Consider the following 25,458-nt stretch of genomic DNA (forward strand, 5'->3'; position numbering starts at 1 on the left):
ATACATTTAGTCTATATAGCCAAATTTAGGAATAAATTTAGTAAATATTATAGACTATGTTTTCTTTTTCTGACCCCATACAACTATAGCAAAAAATTTAAGAAATTTCAGACATTAAAAAAATCATTTTAAAGGGATAAAAGAACTTGAACAGTTCAATCACAATACCCTGAAAAGTGACCATTGCAGAGGCAGGTGTGGCACAGTGTCCAGCCCTGGAATCAGGAGTACCTGAGTTCAAATCCAGTCTCAGATACTTGATACACACTAGTTGTGTGATCCTGGACAAGTCACTTAACCCCAAGTGCCTTGCCAAAAACCAAAACAAAACAAAAAACAAATTTGACTAGTGTAGCCAAAGACATATCTAGAGATTAGGGGAATCCACATAAAATACCAAATTTCTGATTCTCTGGGTATCAAGTTTGGAAAATACTATCAGGGACAGTTTGGATTACTATCACTGTGGTAAATGTGAACACAAGATGTTAATAAACAAGCAGCATCTTACCAGATATTCCATATTATTGGCAGGACATTTTACACAACCATAACTTCCCACTGTGTCCAATGAAAAACTACTGGACCAGGCACTAGTTGAAATTCTTAATTGTACCTGCACCAGAGAATATAAATATATATCATATTATTTAAAACTGGTTGACATTGCAATAATTTTAGTTGGTAAAATATTGTTAAGCATTTCTCCTTGTTACCCCAGAACTCTGTGAAGTTGTGGACCTAGGCCAAATTAAAAACAGACAACAGAGTCAAATAAAACTAGGCCCTGGGAAATTCTCTAACTTAGACAAATAATAGCAAACTTTCAGGGGCCAGATAGGCAGTGCAGTGGATAAAGCACTGGCTCTGGATTCAGGAGTACATAAGTTCAAATCCGGCCTCAGACACTTGACACTTACTAGCTGTGTGACCTTGGGCAAGTCACTTAACCCTCACTGTCTCACAAAAAAATGAATTAATAACTGAATAAATAAAATGAAATTAATGAAATTAGTGAAATAAAATAAAATTAAAAATAATAGAAAACTTTTAAACTTCACTTTCCTGTAAATAATACTTATATAATACTTATAATAATACTTTCCTTCACTGTAAATAATACTCATATCCAGAACCCGTTTTCAAAGCTGGCATGTTTTGCAAAACTTAAGTGCCATGTAAATACACCTAAAGTCAACTGGCATAGAGACGCCAAGGTTAGTAAACTGTGAATTCCCTAGCATGGAAGGAATCTGAGATGTAGCTCCCAAGGAAACCACAAATAGGGGAAGGAGTCAGGAAGCAAGTGATAAGGAAAATAAAGGAGGGGTAAGGGTGGAGGAAGAATTTATCAAAGATTTGACCAAGGAAATTACCAAAGATTTGTGAGAAAATATTATTAATAATAGATAATTTGGGGGGGACCCAGAGATCAGTTTCTCAGTGCTTTCTCTCCTCTCCCCCGCATCCACACTCCCAAAAGTCCAGTTCTTTTTGGAACAATCTCAAGGGAACATAAAGAAATGGAGATAGATTCTTTGGTCTAGCTCAGTGAAGGACTGATGGAATCAAACCACATCTAGATAATGGACTTTGCCATTGCCCTTCAGGGAAGATCTTTTACATTTTTCTCCCAGATGTCATCTGTAGAGTTCATTTTAATGTATACCACCCTCAAGTCATGTCAACCAACGAAATTGAAAGATGCTAACCAATTAGCTTTGAACAATCTATGATGACCAGCCTCTATCAAAAGAGAATAAAAAAAACTCTTGGAAGAAACCAAGAGGTCTCTCTCTTGGCAAGCTCTTGGACATCTCTCTGGCCTCTAGGTCTTCTGGGGCTTTTCTCCTGCTCTCACTAATGGCATGCTGAAGCTCTCTCCCTGATCACAACCCACTGTGACACTAAGTTTCACTTCAAAAAGCAACACAAAATATTCCAGATCCTGTGACAAAATTCAACCTGCCCATGGGATATATTTACCACCACCTACCTATATGAGATTAAAAGTCTTGCATCTCTGACAATCTTCAATGGAGGAAGCTCTGTGGAATATTGGGGGAAAAACACAGCCTCCTCCACAGTCCATTGGTTCTGACCATAGTACTCATTATATTCTGGCCCTAATTCCCACTTGGGCACTGAGTCAACAGGTAAGCATATGACTGGGAGGCTAAGTGATTCTCTAAGTATCTATGTCACAACTGAGAACGTAACTATTCTAATCGCTAATATGAATGAAAACATACCTTATTTTTACTAAAAATGTTCTTCTTCTTGAAAGAAAATAAAACAATGTCCCGATAGTCAGCTGGATGTTTCACATGTATATCCTCTGCACGATACTGGAGGACACGAGAAGTTTTATTGATGAGCCAGTAGGGACTAAAGACAGACAACATCATACGGCTGCCAATTCTCCTAACATGTATTGATAGGTCTACTGTCATCACTTCTGTGGAGTCCGATGTAAAACACACAAGAAAGAATTCAGGTAGTGTATCTTGTATACGAAAATGTCCATTCCAGTTTTTGCCCTGGTATTTCATAAGGACTAATTCCATTATTTCTCCATTTATTCTTGAATAAAGAACATCAGCAGTACTACCTTCTGAAAGTTCATGAGTATCTGCAGTTCCCTAAAAAGAAAAAAGTTTTGGCTAATAAATACAGCAGCATTACATACCAAGGACTACTGACTTGTAGTTATTTTGATAAAGGGGAAAAGCAAGAGTAATAAGCATACAGAAAGAACAAAGAGCTGAGAATAAGAGTGGCTAAGTTATAAACCTCTTCCTATCACTAACTAGAGTAGATGCATGACTCAAGACATGTCATTTTATTTAAAATCACCTGAATTTCCTATTCTGCCAAAGAGGAATTATAATAACTCTATTAATTTTGCTGTATTATATCAAAGACAAAATGAAATGACAAATAAGATAGTGCTTTAAAACTTAAAGTGCAATAAAAACATATAGCCACAGTATAGTGAATTGTATGTTTTATATATGTATAAATATATATGTAAACATTTATATATAAGAACAACAATTATAAAAGCTATTAACATTTATAAAGTGCCTACTATGTTCCAAGAATTGTGCTAAGCACTTCACAAAGATTATCTCATTTGATCCTCACAACAACCCTGTAAGATAAGTGCTATTATTATCACTATTTTACAGTTTAGGAAACTGAGGCAAAAAGAGGTTAAGTAAGGGGCAGCTAGGTGGCGCAGTGGATAAAGCACCGGACCTGGAATCAGGAGTACCTGAGTTCAAATCCGGCCTCAGACACTTGGCACTTACTAGCTGTGTGACCCTGGGCAAGTCACTTAACCCCCATTGCCCAGCAAAAAAAAAAGAGAGGTTAAGTGACTTGTCTAAGGTCACACAGCTATTACGTATATAAGGGTGTATATAAATTCATGTCTTCCTAACTCCAGGCCCAGTGTTTTATCTACTGCACCATCCAGATGCCTGTATACACACGTACTCATATATATATATATATATATACACACACACACACAAATGTTATGGAGAGATCATTGTCTTCCATTCAACATTCCATTCAGCTAAGGAAAAAATCAAGGAAAGAGAGACATGAGTAACTGAAGAAGTATGGAACTAGAAGTGTGTCAACTGAAGTTAATAGCAGTAACTCCCAAAATGTCTTCAACAAATAAACATACTTGGCTGTATTACTATATAACTTGTATGTATGTATATGTATGTGTGTAGACAGGTAGGCAGGTATGAAGGAATAGACTGATAGAGCAATAAAGAGACTGAAAGAGAATCATCCTATATTATTATCTTATGGTAATATCAGTCCTTATGTCCTACTGCTATTTAAAACTGATTTCATTTTCATGAAACAATATTAGCCAAACAATATATAAGAATCATACCTCAAGTAAATATCTTAAAGTATATGGAAGCAGATTCCTCAAAATTAGGGATGGATAGAGATGGATAATGTATGCTGGATCCCAATCTTCCCCATGAGTAGAAATATAACTTAATTCATCAGGAACAGCAACTGTATTTACTATTAGTGGTAGAAAGTTGATTTCCGCAGATGGACACTGCAGAATGCACCTGACTTCACTGCTTCTATGAAGCTCCTCCTTCCAAGAAATATAGGTTGTTGACTCTTTAAATTGACCCTTCAAGATTCCAGCTGGCTGAACAAACAATTGACATCTATGGAAAAGTAAATAGGGAAAAAAACATGTTTAAAGAAATCAAAAACAGAAGAGGTATCCTCTAAAACATTAATAACCATATAAAATGAGATACAGGGGCAGCTAGGTGGTGCCATAGATAAAGCACTGGCCCTAGAGTCAGGAGGACCTGAGTTCAAATCCAGGCTCAGATACTTGACATTTGTTAGTTGTATGACCCTGGGCAAGTCACTTAACCCTGACTGCCTCAAAAAAAAAAAAAAGACACACAAATAAATGTACAATCAGTAAAAACAAGTCTTAAAAGAGATCTAGAAAATAACTTCAAAGCCCAATATACATTAATTTTTTTTGATCTGGGGAATAAAATGTACAATAATAAGTATATGCCAATAATTCATTTCTTCAAGTAAGAATAAACTTTACTTTAAAGCTCATTAGCTCTCGGTATAAAATCAAATTTTGGAGGTGTATCCCCAGTCAGAAAAAATTAACTTAAAAAATTATGAAGTTCAAAACATAAATTTTAAATTTCTGGATATTAAGGAATAATCTACCTATATGAATCTAATGGAACATGGAATTCCTCTTCAGGTTTGGCTGTTCCAATGGGTACCAGTAACTTAGCAGTCTTGACAGATTTATAGATGGTAAATGGAATAGAGAAATGGTTCTTGATCTATGGAACAGAAAGACATTATTATTAAATTAAACCTTGCCCCCAAAATTCAACATGTATCTAAATACTAGTGCCTCTAAAAACTTTTACTGAAAAAGAAAACACTTTCTTGAAACTGAAAAATTAATATATTGGAGGTGAAAATGATTAGACTATTCAAAACATCTCTGAAACCAGTGCATAAGGCTAGTCTGCATTGCCTTTCAAGTATATATGTGTGTGTATGTATATGTATATGTATAATATATACCCATATCTATATGCAGGAGAGGAGAGGAGAGGAGAACAAAAGCCAGAGTTTTGAGGAACTCTGATTATTAAAAGGTAGGGAAAGATGACAAACAGTAGAGAATGAGGAGAAGAACAAGAGACAGGAATAGCAGGTACCTAAAATATTAAGTGTTATAACCAGTACCTTTGTATTCTAAGATGCCACATCAGGTATCATTACTTTAAATCTATTCAAAAGAAAATGCTTATTTATGCATAATGAATACTATGGATGGTTTGGGAAAGTAAGTGAGGTGGCAAATTTTTTTTTTTAAGTTTTCTCAATAGTAAGAAATCAGGAGCCATTATCTTAACACAGAAGTACTTCAAAACAAGATAAAAAAATGTAAAACACAAAACATGAAAAACTTTCTAAATGCTTTCTTTCTGATATACTTATAATTTCTTGAAAAATGCAATAAAAAATTGAATACAAACAAAATTAAATGCCATAGTACTACTTGCACAAGAACCTCCACTAAAAATACTACTCATTTTTGAGTCTTACTGTATAGTAAGAACTCATTAAATTCTAAAACATAAAGGGCCTCAAAATGTCTTTTAAAATTAAGTTATATTAATACATATTTTAAATAAAGAATAAGTTGAAAAGCAAGCTAACTAGGGAATAAAAATTGTTTCAAAATGCCTGCTTAAAAATAAACTAGTGTTGGCTTAATGAATTTTTACTACATTATTTGTCTTAAGTCTTTAATAAAGAAAAATAAATGTCAAGTTAAAGGAGCACAGACCAATCACTCAAATTTATTAAGTGCCTACTACAAACCCAGAACTATGCTAGGCATTGGGGATACAAATAAAAAATATGAAACAAACCTTAATATCAAAAAGTTGATATTCTATTAAAGGATATACTGTGTACAGGTATTGGCATATAGAGAATATGTGTGTATGTATATATAGACACAGAAAAATGCAACAGTTACAAAAAAATGCACTAGCAAATTGGAATAAGAAAAGAACACTTTAAAGTCTCACCTGCAAAGAAGACCGAAGGGTAATCACTTTATTCCCTTCTGTTGCATCAATCTGTACCAAAGCTGAGTCAGGAAAATTAAGACAGGGATTCCGTACATTATATAATCTCCGTCCAGGTCGTGTAATGGGAATATTTGCTACTTCTGTATATCCATAAGGCACTAATATAAATAATTAAGATTGACATAAGTAAAATGGCAAAAAAAGCAAATCAAAATGCATCATAATTTTAATAAAGGAGCAAAATTAAATCTCAAAAAATTAAATTTCTGTAGAAACCTAATTCACCAAGCATGCTTCTAGAACCCAGACAGTAGATAAAGCGTGGTTATTTGGTGACTATTATTAAATATAATAAAATGATCATTGGATCATGTACCTTATTCATTCTGGTACAATCCTCAAAATATTAGATGTAATTCTTGATTTTACAAAAAGATCAAGGAAGAACATTTTCACTATTAATTGTAGCTATTTGACTTTACTAATAGCTCACATTTAGAGTGCTTTAGTGTTTTCAAAGAACTTTTCATACGTGACTATAGTTCTATGAAAAAGTGCAACATTATCTTCATTTTAACAGATGAGGAAACTGAGGCTCAGAAAGGTGCAGACACTCAGCTTTGCCCAGAATCACACAAGTTATTAAGTATCTGAAGCAGCACTTGAACCCAGGGCCTCCTGACTCCAAGTCTAGGACTTTATCCCTTACTCCCTGTCTTTAAAGGAGAAAAATTTTATCAGGTTTCATATGACAGCAAAGTGAGATGAAATGTTGGTATTTATTTGCCATCATTTTTGTTGGTGTTCTTTTAATCTGGTACTGTTTTCACTGTTTTGGTGTGATGCCAACAGGCTGTGCTTAGATATGAGTCCTCAATCTAACATCTGCTAAAATTTGATTCTACAAACAAAAAGTACTTCTGAAATCTAATATTAAAGTTTTTCAAGTAAAAGAAAGCAAAGTTGGGAGGTTAGAGTAAACTAAAGTATTAGTTTAAATTTCAAAGGATCTTGAAGCCTAGAACAAGAAAGACCAGAAAAAATTTTTATTAGTGTTACACATTAGGTTTCATCCCTACACATTAAAAAAGAAGACAACTTTGCAATCAAATAAATATAATATACCAAAAGTCAGAGTGAAGAGAGAGCTTTCTTGACGGCTCAATACAGAGAGTTTCCCTCGATGCAAGGGTTCTGAAGTGGAATATTCCAGTTCCAAAATCTGATCAACATCAACATCATAAATATCACCTTTTCCAGCTGAGCCCATTACTCGGAGATTAGAATTAGGCTGCACCTTAACAGGAACACCTATTGCATTCTTCACTGTGAAGGGAGCCCTATCTTTTAAAGAATAATCGAAAGTAGATGCAGTTCCCTCTGAAAAAGCCTGAAATTTAAAAATATATATATATTAGTACAAGTCTGAAAAACATACAGTACTTAGTCTCTTACACTATAGCTGTTCAGCAATTCAAGTCAATTTAGCTAAGGGAAATGTACTGTTATATATTCATACTTTTCAAGTAATTTACATTTTAAACAAATAGGTATACCTTTGATAAGTTGTTGAAAACTGTGAGGCAGCATTTGGATATTGTTATATTCATTGTATCTCTTGAAGAAATGTGAATTGCTGTTTGTGGCTCAGGAATAAAGATAAAATCATCTCCTGGCATCAAACTTTTATCCTGGACTGGGTTATTCCTCAGCTGTAAGGGAAAATAAAAAATAATAACTATCACAGTTACATAAATTCAAATAATTTTCAACATACTTCACTCTATCATTTGACATGAATATGCTACAAATACTTTATTTTAGTGTTGGCATAAATAAGCCTTCTTTTAGCACATGGCTAATAGAAAAAGGAAACCTTTCATAATTTGTCATGGAAGCACCAAGGTTATTTTTTCAAAGTTACTAAACTACTTCTCTTACATACTCGTGTAGGACAGTTATTGACTTAATGATGATACCTGCCTAATTGGTAATAATGTCTTAATGAGCAATCTAAAAGACAATAGGGCAAGGTGACTCAAAGGTCCAAAATGATTTTTTAAGAATGTACTAACATGGAGTAGTTTTGCTACTTTTCCTATATTTTTGCCAATTATACCTATCAATGAATGAAATGATAAATTTTCACACTAGTTATCAGTGTCCAGCTATTTAACACCAAAGAGAGCTAGATATAATATTCATCTCCCTTTAATGAAGAGGAAAAATAAATCAGAGGGGTTAAATTTCAACCTCTGAAAGTCAATTCCAATATACAACTTTTGAAGACACACTGCCTCACATACACATATTATGAAAATTAGTTAATATTACAATTGAGATTACAATCACAGCAATTAAAAAAGGATCTGGGATTTGTGTTAAAATTTTTCACTACGTCCTTTTAAGTGATAACTGAATATGGTTCATACAGTAGAATATGTTGATGAATACATTAAGATTAAAGATTGGTACAAAAAATACAGTTATGATCCCTTACTTCAAGCTTTAAATTCCATTGTCTGTTTCCTTCCACTCTCTCAATCAAAGGTTCCCAGACAGCATGTATTTCATTGTAATAGTGAACCTAGAAAAAATAGGATTAAATTTCAAACAAGAAAAGTGTTCCAGTCTCAAATACTAAAGGCTGCTTCTGCAGCAAGGAGAAAAAAATCCTAATGGCTAATGGCACATATCAATAGTCATTTAAAATTATTCACATAATTGTATAAATGTACCCAAAGAAGGCTCCTTAACCCCCTTTTCTTCTAGTTTGTTCTTGTACTAAATGGTTGATTTCCAAAAATAACTTGTTTTAGAAAATGAAACAATAAATATTATTATAAATTGTACTAAACAATGTAATTTATTAGAGATTTATAAATTTAAATGTGAAGAACTGCTAAAGAAAACATATTACTTTAACACTAGAATTTTGGCTTTAGCACTGCAATAAATTTGCCCTGAAAGGTGAAAATGTGTTGGCAGTACCTCAAGTGTCATGTCAGCAGTAGCAGCCATCAAAGAAGACCAGTTTGTAAAAGTTCCTGAAAATTTAGACTCTATCAATAATAATGGTATAGTCCGATGCCCCAAGCCACATTCAAAGGTGACTTGAACAGATTTTACAACCGTAACAAAATTCTCCTTTACTGACGGTTGTTCAAGATCTTTGAATGTTTCAGTTACTTCTGTTGCCATGTCGACTCCAAGAAACCAAGCATTACAATCATCAATAGACCTAATGCCCCAGAGGTTTTCGATACCGCTTGATGTACTTTTTGAATCATCATCTTTTTTCTTTCGTGACATAGCAGCTATGATCGTCATTACAGTATTGAGAATTATTGGTGAAACCTTTAAAAAAAAAGCACAAGAAATAAATCAAAGCTGCCCCATATGACAACAAACATAATAAAGAAAAATTTATCTTAGTTAAAAAAACAAATCCTCAAATTTTGTGTGAAATTAAAAAAAGAAAAGTTATATTTCATGTAAGAAAGCATTACTTCACTAGTACTATGCAACTTTTCAGTTCATTATGTTTACACTGGGGTCACCTTAAAAATATAAGTGGAAACCAGAAATTCTTCAACTTCTAGTCCCAGCTCTGGGCAAGTCAGTTAACCTCTCTACATTTTCATTTCCTCAGCTATAAAACAGGGATGATTCCTGATTACCCCAGTTGTTACTACACTTCCTACTAATTATCCTCTATTTTGTACAAACTCTGTTCTTACTTATTTCTAAGCATATTGTAGCCTCCTAATGATATAAAGTTTCTTGAAAGCAGGGACTCTCCCACTTTTATATTTGTACCATTAACACCTGGCACAGTGCCTGGCACAGCGAAGGTGCTTGATAAATGCCTGTTGATTGACTTCTAGTACCCATCTCACAAGATTGTTGTGATACTCAAGTACAGTATTATATGAAAAGCATGTTGCCACTTTCAAAGGTCTATATAGATATCCATAATAACAATTATTATTTTACTTGTATGTGGACTCAATACATGCACAGGGGTGTTCATCTGTTATTCTGTGACCCTGGCTTTTTAAGAGCTGGCAGTGAGGTTAGCATGAGACAAGAAAGAGTTCTCGAGCTATCCAGTTCATTCTTCCATTGGCACATTATTTACATTTCTATCCCTTCTTTTCCATCTCTACCCCAATTCATACCCTCACTCTCTCATGCCTGTACTTTGCAAAACCCCACCATCTTCTCAAAATAATTTTAAACTACCACCAAATTAATCCTTCTGAAACAGCACTTTGATCATGGAATTATTCCCTTTCCCCACTTAAAATATCTTCATTAGTTTTCCTTTATGTGTCAAAATTCCAATCTTAAACTATTCCCCTTCAAAACCTTTTAATTCCAGTGAAACTAGTGGATCTTCTTATATGCCAAACAAGACCTGAACCTGACACTCTCTACACCTTTGCTCTCATTGTTCCTTGTTTCTCTCATACCTACGCAAATCCTACCTGATCTTTAAAGCTCAACTCAAATCGTCCCTCCTACAAGAATCTTTCCCCTCCTACTCTGGCCCATAGTGGGTGACATTCCCATTCCCAGTTCAGTCACTTGCCAACTCCTCTATGATATCTCTTTCACTGAACTCCCACTCCTTTCTCTCTCACTGCTCTACTTCCAGGACTCATTGTCTCATTCCTGGTGTCTACCTCCTAAATACCCTTAAACATATCATTTTTTTTTTTTTTTGCTCCCTCTGTGCTTCTCAGACCCTGAGCTGGGATGTTTCTTCCCACATTCTTTCCATTTAAACCCTACTAACATTCCAGGCCAAGTTCAAATAAGGTTTCCTCTGTGAAGTTTTCTCTTATTTTCCAATCAGATATGACTTTTCCATCATTTCTGACCTACACTAAAGTGCTTTGAACATTTTAACACACTTTTATTCTACTTTGTTTTGCATTAGGCCATACAAGAGATACAAGAATAAATAAGACACACACACAAAAAGAATAAATAAGACAAAATTCATGCCCTCAGTGAACTGATAATCCCTTCCTTACCATCTTTGTGGATGCTTGGGCTCATTCATCCATCAGCTCATTTAGAATCATACTGAAGTTTTTTAGGGCAGAAACTGCCTCATTCTCACAAAATAGATCAATATCTTTCACATTGTAAATATTCAATATGCTATTTTTAATAAAGGGAGATTATTACAAATAAATATATAATCCTACTCCGTACCAACACAACTACCACCATATAAAAAAATCTGTACAGGACTGCTCTTCTGAAGAAACTATATTGTAATATTTAAAGCAAAAGAAGAATAAATTATTTTATAATTTGGAACAATATTTTAATTCAATTAAATATATGTCTATGTGCTAGGTTTTGCATCAGATAAAAAACAAAACAAGTGGTCTCTAACCTTTAGAAATCTATAATCTTGTTTGAGGGGAAAAACTTATTTCTCACCAGTACCAACCTTAATTATAAATTCTTCAACTAGAACATCTATATTTTGTTCTCCTGAAACATGCTCACGTTTTTCCATAAGTAAAGTGCAAGGCTGTAAAACCTAAAGCAAAAGAAATGGAATTCATATGTCTAAATGCACATATACGAGTACAGTGCTTTTCAGAACTCAAGATGTTAAGTAAATATCAAGTGAAAAAAGCAATTCCTTTCATATTAGCTAAAATCCTTTAAGACAATTTTTTTTCTCTTTTATAGCAAATATGTTGAGCTCTTTAAAATTTATAGCAGTACAGACTTAAAACTCTTCTATTTACTTTACTTTACAAGAAATCCTTAGTCAGTGACATAAACATGTGTTCACCAACTCCCCCTACCCCAACTCCCTAAACATATTTTCTTCATGGTATAATTTTAATATACTTCAAAGGCTTATTAGAGCAGCTAAATGGAAAATTAACAGACTATTCAAAAATAGTAATTTAACAGAAAGCTCGCATTGGAATATGTTTATAATTTTCCAGACTCCACAAATAATGTACTGAAGACATTAATTAAACGTTATTATAATATGCCACACGAAAAGTTCAAAAGCTATTAATGTAGTTAGACTAAGAAAAATACTATAACTTTTATTTAACAATTTTTACTTATGCTATCAATTCAGTGGTTAAAAAGCAACCATTTTTGCTGTCTCAATAATTTTAGACTATTATGTTGCCTAAAAAACACAGAGTTTATAAGAGTTCAGTTTCTTAAACTAAGCGGAGAACTATGTTCCTTTTCTCAAATCAGTCTACACATCAATAAGTTATTAGTTTTAACAACACAATTTTATAATTCTCTATTCAAATAGGTAAAGCATGCCAAGTAACTGGAACAATAATTAGGACAATTAGTAAAAGTCATGTTTGCCACAGTGATATAAAATGAAGTGTGATATCTGTTAGGTGCTGGTAAAAAAAATTTCTCCTAGTCCATATCTTTATGCTATTGAAAAAAATAATAACAATTTACGTTAAAACTCAATTATCACTCAATATAATAATTAGATGTGTAATAATTTTAATTACTCATTTCTGCAGTTCTCTAACCTAAAAATTATAATCAGAAGTGATTCTTACCGTAGTAACATTTTTTGCCCCTTTTTCTCTGAGAAAAGGGCAGGCCAACACCTTAAGGTCTTTCAGAGAGGCTACCATCTTCTGTTCAAATTTGGAAGATGATAAACAAAAGTCACACTTAAATGATGCTGTCAGAGCAGGGGCATCAGCCTTTGCCAAACTGGCAACAAATACCACTTCTGGATCTGTTATCTTTGCCTTTAAAGTCATATTTGACCTTTCAGAACTTTCTGAGGATAAAAATAGGAAAAAGAATGCCTAAGACACAAAAAGGTGACAGAATTTCATAACAATAATATTATCATATAGATAGAGTATTGTAGAGCTACCAATTATTCACAGAAAGATTAAGTATACTGGAAAATCTTCCTTTCAAATTCTTGACATAATTATTGGCATGTTCAAATATTTGGGGATAAAAGAATAAGGGACACAAAGAAAATCTTTGATTGATGTTATTAGTTGGTACCTATTTAATTTTACTTTTCTGTGGACTTTTAAGTCTATTATACACAAAATTTGCAATTAAACTACAGATAAGAGTTTCTAGTGTTGTGGTTTTTTTGTTTGGTTTTTTTTGGTGAGGCAATTGGGATTAAGTGACTTGCCCAGGGTCACACAACTACTAAGTATTGTGTCTGAGGCCGGATTTGAACTCAGGTCCTCCTGAATCCAGGGCCGGTGCTCTATCCACTGCACCACCTAGCTGCCCCAGTTTCTAGTGTTTAACATTTTTGTGATTATTTAAAGAAATGGCTAGGCCTGGAAAAAACAAGTTTACCTGAGAAAATAAAAATTACCTAGTGAGTGGTTTTATAAGTTTAATGAGACATAAAGATTTTTTTTGAGATATAACAAAACTCCAAAACTAAAGGATATAGATATCTCAAACAAGGATCACTTTGGAAATAGTCTAGCATGATCCTCGTATTTTAAAAATGAAGAAACTGAGACCTAAATAGGTAGTCTTGAGAACACAGATCTCCTTAAATATCACTTTTCTCTTTCCAATATACAGCTCCATTAGGGAATTTCTAAACAGTAAATCTTTTTTTGAAATGATATGCTACCATTTTAAAGTCTAATCTGCATGCCCATAATGTTCCTTTTGTTTCTTTTTCTGATATAAAAAAAAGTCTACCAACCTCTCTCTGGTTTGATTTTTGCTGAAGTAGTTTGCCTTAATGAAATCTGTGTGGTTTTTTCAGTTGCAGCTGGTGAACTTTGGGGAATAGCTTTGATAAAAAAATCTGCCACTGTCATTAGAAACTCCACACTAGCACATACAAACAACTTGTCAAGAACAGCATCTATTTGACTTCCGTTTTTGTCTTGCTTGTAATTTATATCAATCATTGAACTTTTATCTTGACCATTCTTCTTGTCAATCATTCTGAAAAAATATTAAGATTAAATATTTTAGCATACTTCTAAATAACTAGTTTTTCACCTTTCATTCAACCCATCAAAATTTGGTTCAGATCAGCATGAACTGGAAGTTAATTAATCAGTCAACACATGCTCTGCCAATCACTGAAGTATGATCCATGTTATTAAGCAATTATAGGTTATTTTAATTAGTATACTAAGTTAACAAACCAGTATCTTTTGAAGAAACTCAGTCATTTTAAAGAATATATAGATCTGGTTCCATTAACTCTATAAGACTGAAGTCCCCTTATCTTACCTGTAAATAAAATAAAATGATAAAGAAATATAAATAGGAATAAAATGGTCTTTAAGGCTTGGATTTTGTCACCTTCCTTGACAACCTGAAGGACCAATCAATTTAATTTAGTTTGATTCAGCAAATATTTGCTAAATGTTTATTATGGACAACTGGTAGGCATTACACATTTTGATTAGATCAAAAAGAATGTGTCACCAATAAGATAAGAGCTTACTGGGTAGGGTTGATGGCAAATGTAAACAACGTACCACTTGCTGACTTAAAGAGATAATGCTAGAACCTGCTTTTCTTTCTTTTCAAAATTATTTATCATAATTCAGTTCAGTCATTTTTCAGTCACATTTGATTCTCTATGATCCCATTTGGAGTTTTCTTGGCAAAGATACTGAATTGGTTTACCATTTCCTTCTTCAACTCATTTTACAGATGAGGAAACTAAAGCAAACAGGATAAAGTGACTTGCCAAGGCTCACATAGCTAATAAGTGTCTGAGGAGGAATTTGAACTCAGGAAGATAAGTATTCTTCATTCGAGGCCCAGAATTCTATCCACTTTGCAACTAGCTGCCTATTGTAAATAATAATAAACATGAATATAATTAAACTTATTTTTTTTAAATGAATTTTGGAGACAGCCAGTTGGTACAATAGAAAGAGCCCTGGAGTCAGAAGGACCTGAGTTCAAATTTGGCCTTAGACACTTGAAACTTACTAGCTGTGTGACCCTGGGCAAGTCACTTAACCCTAACTGCAATAATAATAATAATAATAAATAATAGTTAGTAGCCAAATTTTTTAAAAAATGAACTTTTATTGATATTTTTTGTTTTTATACTTTCTGTATTTCTCTTTACATACTTTCCTGTTACCTTTCAGAGAGCCATTTCTTCTAATAAAGAATGAAAAAAGAGTAAGGAAAACAGTTCAACAAAACTAACCAACATGTCAAAAAAGTCTAATATTGTATGCAGCAATAGTCCCCCACCTCTGGAAAGAAGTGAAAGAAGGTTAGAAGCTGCTTCAAAAATATTGGTTAAATCCAAAGTTATTCATTAAAAACAAATATAGAGAATCATGTATAGGATATGTTCAACGAAATTTCAAAGCTAAATTAGGTATTATCAACCTTTTTCCCCCAAAGAAACAAAAGCAGGTGCTTCTTAGTTATGAACTTGGACAAAGCTTAAGAATGTTATTAAAATAAAAGGTTCTTTTAAGTTTACTTTGAAATTCTCATTACTGCTGTAGATTAATGAAAGAAAGTTCAAATGACATGGAAATCCCTATTTGTGGAGACCATAAAGGATATTTCTTTTTTTTGTTTGTTTGTTTGTTTTTTGTTTGTTTTTTTGCGGGGCAATGAGGGTTAAGTGACTTGCCCAGGGTCACACAGCTAGTAAGTGTCAAGTGTCTGAGGCCAGATTTGAACTCAGGTACTCCTGAATCCAGGGCCGGTGCTCTATCCACTGCGCCACCTAGCTGCCCAATAAAGGATATTTCTAATAAAAAAAAAAAAAAAACAAAAGAATTAAGCATAGGAAGTGCAACCTCCACCATTTTAAGGAAGATAGATTGTGTTTATTGTAAACAAACAAGTTACTTAACTTTTAGCAACTGGAGAAATTCTCTAAGAACATAAAGTGTAGAGAAAATGCCAACCTGCATTAGTAAAAAGCTTCCTTACCCAGGAGTTCCCTAGACCAGTGAAATCATTGTTCCAGCCCTTAATCCTGCCCCTACTTTACCAAAGCATCTCCTTCCCCCAAATAAATATTTCAATATTATCTTTATTTCTACTCCCAAGGTTTTAGTTTATTTTATCATTAAAGCTTCCTTTAAAAAAAAATGGTTCATTTTGCCAACTTAAATCTTAAAGTCTTGTATATCAGAAGTACTATTTCCTATCTGCCATGAAAAGCATGACTATATGATACTTGGTCAAATAAGTCAATCTCAAATAAGACTTTAAGCAATGAAAATTTTAATTTCAGCAAGCAAGCTTAGTAAATCAAGTACACTTTTCAATCTCAAATATGTATTTCATCGAAAACAGAGCATTAACAAACCTTGATGTAGCTTTTTCAACACCTTCTCTGAGATCATCAAGTGTACAAGTCTGAAGTTTAAGACAGATATTCAATGAACCATCCTTACACATCTTTCCTGCTGAAGTCATAAGATGTAATCTGAGTTCACCAAGACGTAAATGGTCACTGTGAAATATAAGTGTGGAACCCTATGGCACATTTTTGAAGAGAAAGAAAACAAAACTGAATGGCAATTAAATAATATCACAGAATCACACAGAATTATAGAACTCTATGGGCACTTAATTGCCTTGACAACTCAACATACTAACAAACAACTGTTCTTTGAGTCTTTGCCAGAAGTTACACCTACTGAAGCACACAATTTCCTTTCTGGTCAATATGTGCTTTCTAGCCCCTATGCTTTTATTCATACTATTCCACACAAAATGGTCTTCCTCTCTCTTTTCTCCATCCATTAAATTCCTACCCACCTTTCGATGTCCCACTTCAATTCCCCTCTTTCATGAGACTGTTCTGAAATCCCTTAATTCATAATGATCCTGCTTACTTTGGGACTTCATGTACCACTTTGTGGGCAGTACTCTTATCCTTTAGTGTTCACACTTATCTGTTTATGTGTGAAACTGTTACTAGACTATAAGACACTATAATAGTAGAAACAGTAGTGAAAACATACTTGCAAATTTGGCACACAAAATAGAACTTTTAAGACCGAGTGTTGTTGTTTCACCCCCCCAACAGATTTTTATTTACTTCATTAAATATTTATCAATTACATGTAAAAATATTTTCTTTAACATTCATTTGGGGGGAAGGGTAATGAGGATTAAGTGACTTTCCCAGGGTCACACAGCTAGTAAGTGTTAAGTGTCTGAGGCTGGATTTGAACTCAGGTCCTCCTGAATCCAGGGCTGGTGCTTTATCCACTGTACCACCTAGCTGCCCTCAACGTTAATTTTGTTTTAATTGAGTTCCAAATTGTCTCCCCTTCCTTACTCCCTCATTGAGAAGGCAAGCAATTTGATTTAGATTATACATGTACCATGTTGCAAATGAAAACACAGAACCCTACCCACCAAGTTTTTAAAAGTAGGTTTTGATCTACATTCAGACTCTCTCAGCTCTTTCTCTCAAAATAGACAGTATTTTTTATTATAAGTCCTTCAGAACTGTCTTGGATGACTGTATTGACCAGAATAGCTAAGTCGTTCATAATGGACTGTCTTCCAATACTGCTTCTACTGTTTACAATGTTCTTGTTCTCCTCAGTTCATTTTGCATCAGTGAATATGTCTTCCCAGGTTTTTCTGAAAACATCCTGCTCATAATTTCTCATGGAACAATTGTATTCCATTAAAATCATATACCACATCTTGTTCAGCCATAACCTAGTTAATGGACATCCTCTCAATTTTCAATTCTTTGCTACCACAAAAAGAGGTACTATAAATATTTTCATACAAATAAGTCTCTTTCCTCCTTTTTTTGATCTCTTCATGACACAGACCTAGTCATGATATAGCTGAGTCAAAGGGTTTATAAATTTTTACAGCCCTTATGGCAGAGTTCCAAATTGCTCTCCAGAATGATTGGATCTAGGGGCAGTTAGGTGGCACAGTGGATAAAATATGGGCCCTGGATTCCGGAGAACCTGAGTTCAAATCTGGCCTCAGACACTTGACACTTACTAGCTGCGTGACCCTGGGCAAGTCATTTAACCCCCCCACTGCCCCACCAAAAAAAAAGAGAGAGAGAGAGAGAGAGAGAGAGAGAGAGAGAGAGAGAGAGAGAGAGAGATAAGAATGATTGGATAAATTAACAAATCTAGGAATAGTAAGTGCATTAGTGTCCCAATTTTCCACATTCCTTCCAGCATCTGTCACCTTTTTTTTGTCATATTAGCCAATCTGATAGGTAGTACCACAGACTTGTCTTAATTTGAATTTCTCTAATCAATAGGGATTTACAACATTTTTATGACTATAGATAGCTTTGATTTCTTCTTTTCAAAACTGCCTGTTCATATCCTTTGACCATTTATCGATTAAGGAATGTAAAATTTGACTCAGTTCTCTACATATCTGAGAAATGAGGCCTTTATCAAAGAAACCTAAGGGTTTTTTTTTTTTAAGTATTTACAATGCTATTCATTCATTCAACAAATATCTGAGTGTGTTTTATATATAAAGCACAAATATTCCAACAGTACATTTGAAATTATTCTTTAATTTTACAATATCAGAATCTGTTTAGGAGTGTACATGTAGTCTACTTTGTTTAACTGCAATTCCTACTGTAGAAATTTACTATATACCTGATTTTCATCATTGTTGTAAAGGACAAGTGAAAGAGACTCAAAGTGAAAATCAAATTGTAGAGTCACATTTTTATCATCAGAAAGCTTCAAGTCTGTCATATCTTGTTCAGGAGTATGCAATACTGAACCTGAAAAAATGTAAACATAATTTTTTATTTACAAATATAGGAAAAATCTAGGAACTTGACTTTTTATTACTAGATTATTTTCAAAGCTCTATGATGAAAAAAAGGTTATTTTCCAAATTAACTTAGTATTCAGCAAAGTGTCATTTACTTTTGTTATAACGGGCACAAATACAATTTCTGATAACCTTGACCAGGTTTGGCAATATCTAGTTAGACCAAAACAAAGTAATAATATGCAGTACTGAGGGATTAACTATGAAGAACACTGAATTGTTATATTCTAATTGGAGAAATCAATAGAAAAATAGATAGATATAGAGATAGATACACACACATACATACAACCATACATATGTATGTATGTATAGTTTTAATAGCTTAAAACTTCTCTAAGGCCTTTGGAAAACTGCATAAAGTTAATTCAGAAAAAATATAAACAGAAAAAATACAAGTGAATAGGAAACAGTTTAATATAGAGAGCACTAGCAATTGGGGGTGGGGGACAGAGAAGACAGAAAAGGCTTAATGTAGAAAGTGATACTTGAGCTGTAGCCTGGAAGAACAGAGGAATTCTGAGGCAACAGTGAGGAGAAGGTACATCTGTTGTATGGAGGAAGGTCACTGAAAAGGCACAATGACAGGAAGGAGAATGCCAAACATGAACATGAATGAAAAAAAAAATGAGTTCTTTTCTGGAGGTGTTGAATTTGAGATATCTGCAGGCCATCCAACTTGAAATAATCAACAGACAATTAGTGACATGGGGCTGAAGCTCAGGAGAGAGACATGGGCTAGACAAACAGATTTGTGAGGCATCTGCCTTATGAAGAGAAAATGTAGATAGAGAAAAGAAGAAAGTCCAGGACAGAACCTTGGGAATACACATAGTTAGAAGGTGGAGGCAAGACGACCTGTTCAGAGCATTCATAGTATCACAAGTTAAGATCTTGCTGACACCAAGTCTAGCACCTTATCTATAATACCATCTTGCAAGTAATGTTTGAACCATGAAGAAAGAGTTCAACTATACTCTGAACAATCTAATTAACAGGAATATAATACAATTTTTTTAAAAATTCCATCACACTTGATTAACAAGAAAATGTCACATGCTCAACATAAGAGGTATTAATTATCTGGAAAAAGGCCTTCTTTTTCCCCAATGACAACAGATAAATGAAGTGCCACTTTCTTATACCACACTCTTGATTAGTTCAGCATCTAAGTATATGTGCCTAAGATCTTTCTTTCATCCTGTATTTGTATAATTTTTTTCTCTTCTAGATAACTAAATACATTGCACTAAAAATAAATTGGAGACTACAGAAACAATGCTACTAGATTTCTTTTAATTTGGTTAAAAAAAATTTCCCCCCCAAAAAAACTTTAGATTTTACCTCTCACATGATCAGAATCTTCCTGAGATTTTCCCATTTTTACTCTCTGAGCCTCTTGAGGAACTGGTTGCATAGAACTTGACTGTAAAGATCCCTCTCCAAGATTTTCCATTAAAATTTTCATTAGGATGGTTAAATCTTCTTCACTGAGGGCAATCTAAAAGTCACCAACAATTTATGTGTAAAAAATAATTAGAACCACAAAATTATAAAATCATAAATCTTTTATTCACAAAGCTATTAAGTCATCAGCTGCTTACATATGGAAAAGAGAATGCAAACCAAAGAGACATTACAGATTATGTTTTCAAGACAATCTAGCAGCATTCAAAAAAGATTTCTTTGGTTTTTTTTGTTTTGGTTTGGTTTTTGGTTTTTTGCAGGGCAATGAGGGTTAAGTGACTTGCCCAGGGCCACACAGCTAGTAAGTGTGAAGTGTCTTAGGCCGGATTTGAACTCAGGACCTTCTGAATCCAGGGCCAGTGCTTTATCCACTGCACCACCTAGCTGCCCCGATTTCTTTGTTTTTTAATCACAATACCTAAATATGTTACAATAAGGGAAAATGGGGAAGTGTGAAAAAATAAGATGACATCATTTACAGCTGACTTATTAAGCCCTTTTCAGACATCACCACTTTGAATACATGTCACTGTGAGAGTCACACAATGATAGACACCAAACTAGGCAAGCTGATTTCCATATCATTTTTTCCCCATACTTGCCTGCATTGGTTTCAGGTTTCCTTTTATTTTCATTCCTGGAATTTGTGTATACCATTCTGCTGCTAAGTTGCGTTGGATGGACCAACACATATTCACTGGTTGTAAAATTTCTATGTCAGGCATAGGAGATCCATCCTGCAAAATAGTTCTGAGAAAACAAAAGTTTTAGAAGTATGAAACAGTTACATGGAATTGATTATAGTGGACAACAGTTTTACTATTATTTGTTCATGAACAGATATTAATATTTGTATTCTTATAGACTACAATACATATAATCACATGGAAAAAGTTTATGAAAAGTTTTTTGACTCTACAAGTTGACTAGCCTTTATTTTTCAAAAGACAACCATGTTAGCACTAATTTAGGTTCCCCAAGCACAAATATTGTAAGACACGAGTATTACATTTTTTGTCTTCATCAATGTATAAGTACACAACTTGAAAAAGCCAATAGTAAAAAGATGCTATCAATTTAGAAAAAGTCTGATGAAACTGAAGGACAGAGAATGCTAACCTATAATTCTCTTCGATGTACAGTATTTTTGGGGGGAGGAGGGGTCAGGGCAATGAGGGTTAAGTGACTTGCCCAAGGTCACACAGCTAGTAAGTGTAGTGTGTGAGGCCGGATTTGAACTCAGGTCCTCCTGAATCCAGGGCCGGTGCTTTATCTACTGTGCCACCTAGCTGCCCCTTCCATGTACAGTATACTAGAAACATCATCAAACTAGAAGGAAAAATATATCAAATCTTAAAAGACTTGTCATGCATGTTAAGTAATGCTACATTACCTGTCTTACTGCTGTTGCTGTGGTGCAGCAGGAATAATTGGCACCACATTTTAATTTTAACCTAGCCTCCTCCTTAATCTGTCCAATACCCCAGACAAAACTGTTCATAGCATTTCAAAGAGATAACAAACTAATCTATATTTTCAGCAACACATTAGTCATTTCTATAATACATTCTCAATTTAAAAGGACTAGAAATAAGAAATTAAAACTGTCTTAAGGGACCCATATTAACTTATTATTAGTTCATATACTACCATTCAAAGCTATCTACAACAGCAAAATTAACATAAATAAATTTTCCTTTTAAAAAAAAAAAGGACTAAAGTTTTTGACATCAATTCTGTGGAGTATCCAAAGGCTTGAACAGCTTAAATAAGCAAGTATCTTCTGAGCAGAGAACTCATTAATTTGGGTCAGTCACTGTGGAAGAACTATATTTGGTTTCAAAAGAAAAACCTTCACATTCTTGCTCATCATTTGCTCTGTAAGCAAGTCATTTAACTTCTCTAGGCCTCAGTTTCCTCATCTGTACAATGAGAAAGTTTAACTAAATGACCTCTAAGGTCCCTTCCAGTTCTAAACCTATGACTCTATGACTAAATATCCGTATAGGCACAATCACTCAACCAAGTTTCTCCATAACATTGTATAATCCTGGGATTAATATTTATTGAAAGCTGTTGTCTTCTAAGTGGTAATATATGTGACCAAATATAACGGGCACAACCATTTAAAAATTATTTTTAGTGATTTTTAATAAAGCTGTTAGTTTAACGGGCAAGATTTATACACTGGAAAAACCTGGATGGAAATTCTAGAAACTCCCTCTTTTGAAGTGTTATAGCTTTTTCCACCTTTTATGTTCTTTCACACTCTATTTTTGTCCTACATTTATGTGTGACTATGGTAAATCCCTTGCTACATTATGGAACAGAAATGTCCTTAGGTTTTCCAAGGCTAAGCCAGTAGAAGAGCCTACACAAAGGTGGAAAGTGACTAAGAATCCCTTGGTTAACTGTAGGTCAGTGGCTTTCATATAATGACTGTTTTAACCACAGCGACTCTTGAAGATTAAGTCATAGAAAGATTCTTGTACCCAACCAATGAAATCAGAGACCCTGAAGTACTGAGGTCTAATTCCTTCTACCAGCCTGTAAATTCTATGAGGAAAAGAATTATATCTTATGTATCTTTGTACCTCCCTCAGCACTTATCAGAATATTATACATTAAATATTTGAGGAATAGAATTAATTTGACAAAATATAATGACAAGAAAGTTACTGAAGCACACCGAATGATTCTGTGGCGAGACAAAAAAGGATAAATAAATTGTTGCACTATCTTACCCAAACAAAATTCTAGATCACATTTCACCAAGTAATATATAATTCAATTACATGGGAGGAAAGTGTATTTATACCTTGATAACTTCAATTGAGTGAGTTGTATATCCATTTTGTCAATGACTGGAGGAAGAGAACTCAGCTCCACAGGAACCAAGTTAAATTTGTTTTCAACTTTGATTAAACCTAGATCAGCCAAAATAGCATTAGAGGATAATGAAGACTGAGGAATAATAATAACTGGTGCTTTCAGGTTGATGTCCATGGAAAGACGAAAACTCTTTTGAGCAAAATCTTTCACACTAGAAGCAGCCTTCTCTGCAGCTTGGACTGTGGCGGTACTCACAGCTTCTTTAGCTTTCTGGAAATTGTCGAGGAAGCTCTGTTGGAAGAGAATATCATCTCAAAAAGTGAAAAACAAGAATATTATAGAAAAAGTAAAGAAATGAACATGGATAATATAAAGAACAAATATCAACCTTTGATGAATTTAGTGATTTTTTTAAAAATCAAAACCAAAAACCGGTAGAGAATGGAGAAGAAAATAAAGAACACATATATGGAAGTTGTCCCTCCCCAATACTTTAAGCTGCTAATGAGGTAGGTACTAATATGCATTGTTCATGTTAGTTGACTAGAAGTTCTTTATATCCATTAAATCATGTGTCTGGACCACAGCTATCCATCCTGAATCACTGAATGTTCCATTCCTCAAAACTCTTGAGAATGGGAATCCTAAGCACTGAACAAAATAAACAACTGGAATAATGCTTAAAATAGACTCTTCCTCTCCACCTCCCATTCTATTTGTTCATATTTGCCCCATCTAATGCCCAACTAAGAGACCATCTCCTCCTTGAAGCCATTCTTGAATCTCCCTTGATATGAAAATATCCTCTTCCTCCTCAAATATCTAGTCACATTTTGCCTCGACCTCTCCTTAAACTTACTTCAGTCTCCCCCCCCCTCCCAACTTCACCCCAGCAAAAACCATCTCCATTTTATTAGAGGGTGGCAAAGAAAGACGGACAGTGAGCCAAAAAACTCCCCTGAAACACTGCAGGCTCCCAGTCACTGATGTGCTCTTCCCTCTGTTTCCTTTCCACTACCGGGTGTCCCTTCTTTCCCACAGCTGGTCAGAATGGGAAGGGATCCTGGGCAGCCTGCCACTTGGGCTCCTGCCCCCTTTGCTTCATCCTGCAGGCCAGAGTGTGGAGCTTCCAGCTACTTGTTTCTGAGGTACTTTGTGTCCTTTCCCATTTTCTTCAGTGTCTCCAGCAGTTTCCACATTATACTTTGAATCGATGCACACTTTCTTGTCAGCCAGGTCGATGTCAAGCTGGACCCTACCCAGCTTGCTGAGGGCTCGGGTGACTGCATTAGAACAGCCCTCACAGGTCATGTTCACAAAGAACTCATATTTCAGCATGATGGCAGGGCTGGGGCTGGGGCAGACAGGAGGTTGGAGCTGAAGGCTGGAGAGTGAAGGGTGAGGCTGGAGGGTCCGGTGGCAGGTACTGTGGATCCCAGGGTGCTTCTGGATGCACAGTCACACTGGCCCCAAGCCCTGCTCCCGTCTGGGGCTGGGCCACAGTCCCACCATCCCGGTGTAGGGCTCCAGGAGCCAGTCTCCTTTTTAATCACCATTTTTCAAGTATTTGGTATATATAAGAAATTATAAAAACTCCTTGAAAATAGGTTATGCATCATATCTAATACTATATCACCAGTGCCTGGCAAAAAACCTCACACAAAGTAGGCATCTAATCAAGATTTGATGAATTTGAGGCTGTTTTAAGATAGAATTTAAGGTAATTTTATAAGTTCCTTCCACTTACATTTCAATGAAAAAAATAAGACAATTATCTTTAAAGAGAAAGGAAGTGATTCTTAGAAGCTAAATAAATTTCTCCAAAAAGCAATATGTAAAATAAAATACTTCAGTTCTTCCAGAAATTCATGGACCAAAATTAGAATGACCATTCACTAATTCTAATATCTATTATCTGCAAGTAATATACCAAGGAAAAGTTTCTTAAATATCTGTCTCTTTGTTTAGACCAGAACTGAGATTTCATGGCTATAAGGAACTCCAAAAGAGGAAGCTCCCTCTACCAATGTAGAATGACAGAAACTCTACAACTTATTTTCTTATAGAGATGCTTAGGGCACTGAAAGCTGGTATGCTTCATAAGTGGGGCTTGACAATGTTAAATACGGAATATTTTTGACTACCTAGGCTCAAATGTGCTCACAAAAGTTATTTAGGTTCCCTGCCTACT

The 25,458-nt window shown here is 34.5% G+C and overlaps 1 protein-coding gene across 1 annotated transcript in view; it reads right to left on the reverse strand.

Annotated features, from left to right (window-relative positions):
* Positions 1–25,458, reverse strand: part of VPS13C (vacuolar protein sorting 13 homolog C) — a 206,614-nt gene that overhangs the window by 65,137 nt on the left and 116,019 nt on the right. The window contains exons 46-62 of the mRNA XM_043981954.1: positions 23,254–23,558; positions 21,038–21,185; positions 20,313–20,469; positions 18,785–18,915; positions 16,486–16,655; positions 13,876–14,123; positions 12,731–12,960; positions 11,617–11,709; positions 9,138–9,503; positions 8,647–8,733; positions 7,703–7,858; positions 7,272–7,536; positions 6,144–6,304; positions 4,753–4,874; positions 3,920–4,214; positions 2,253–2,642; positions 512–616 (exon numbers count right to left, since the gene is read on the reverse strand). Coding sequence (XP_043837889.1) covers positions 512–616; positions 2,253–2,642; positions 3,920–4,214; positions 4,753–4,874; positions 6,144–6,304; positions 7,272–7,536; positions 7,703–7,858; positions 8,647–8,733; positions 9,138–9,503; positions 11,617–11,709; positions 12,731–12,960; positions 13,876–14,123; positions 16,486–16,655; positions 18,785–18,915; positions 20,313–20,469; positions 21,038–21,185; positions 23,254–23,558 — 3,429 coding nt within the window. The remainder of the gene's footprint in view (positions 1–511; positions 617–2,252; positions 2,643–3,919; positions 4,215–4,752; positions 4,875–6,143; positions 6,305–7,271; positions 7,537–7,702; positions 7,859–8,646; positions 8,734–9,137; positions 9,504–11,616; positions 11,710–12,730; positions 12,961–13,875; positions 14,124–16,485; positions 16,656–18,784; positions 18,916–20,312; positions 20,470–21,037; positions 21,186–23,253; positions 23,559–25,458) is intronic.

This window comes from Dromiciops gliroides, chromosome 2 (genome assembly GCF_019393635.1).
Source record: "Dromiciops gliroides isolate mDroGli1 chromosome 2, mDroGli1.pri, whole genome shotgun sequence".
NCBI classification, from domain to species: Eukaryota; Metazoa; Chordata; class Mammalia; order Microbiotheria; family Microbiotheriidae; genus Dromiciops; species Dromiciops gliroides.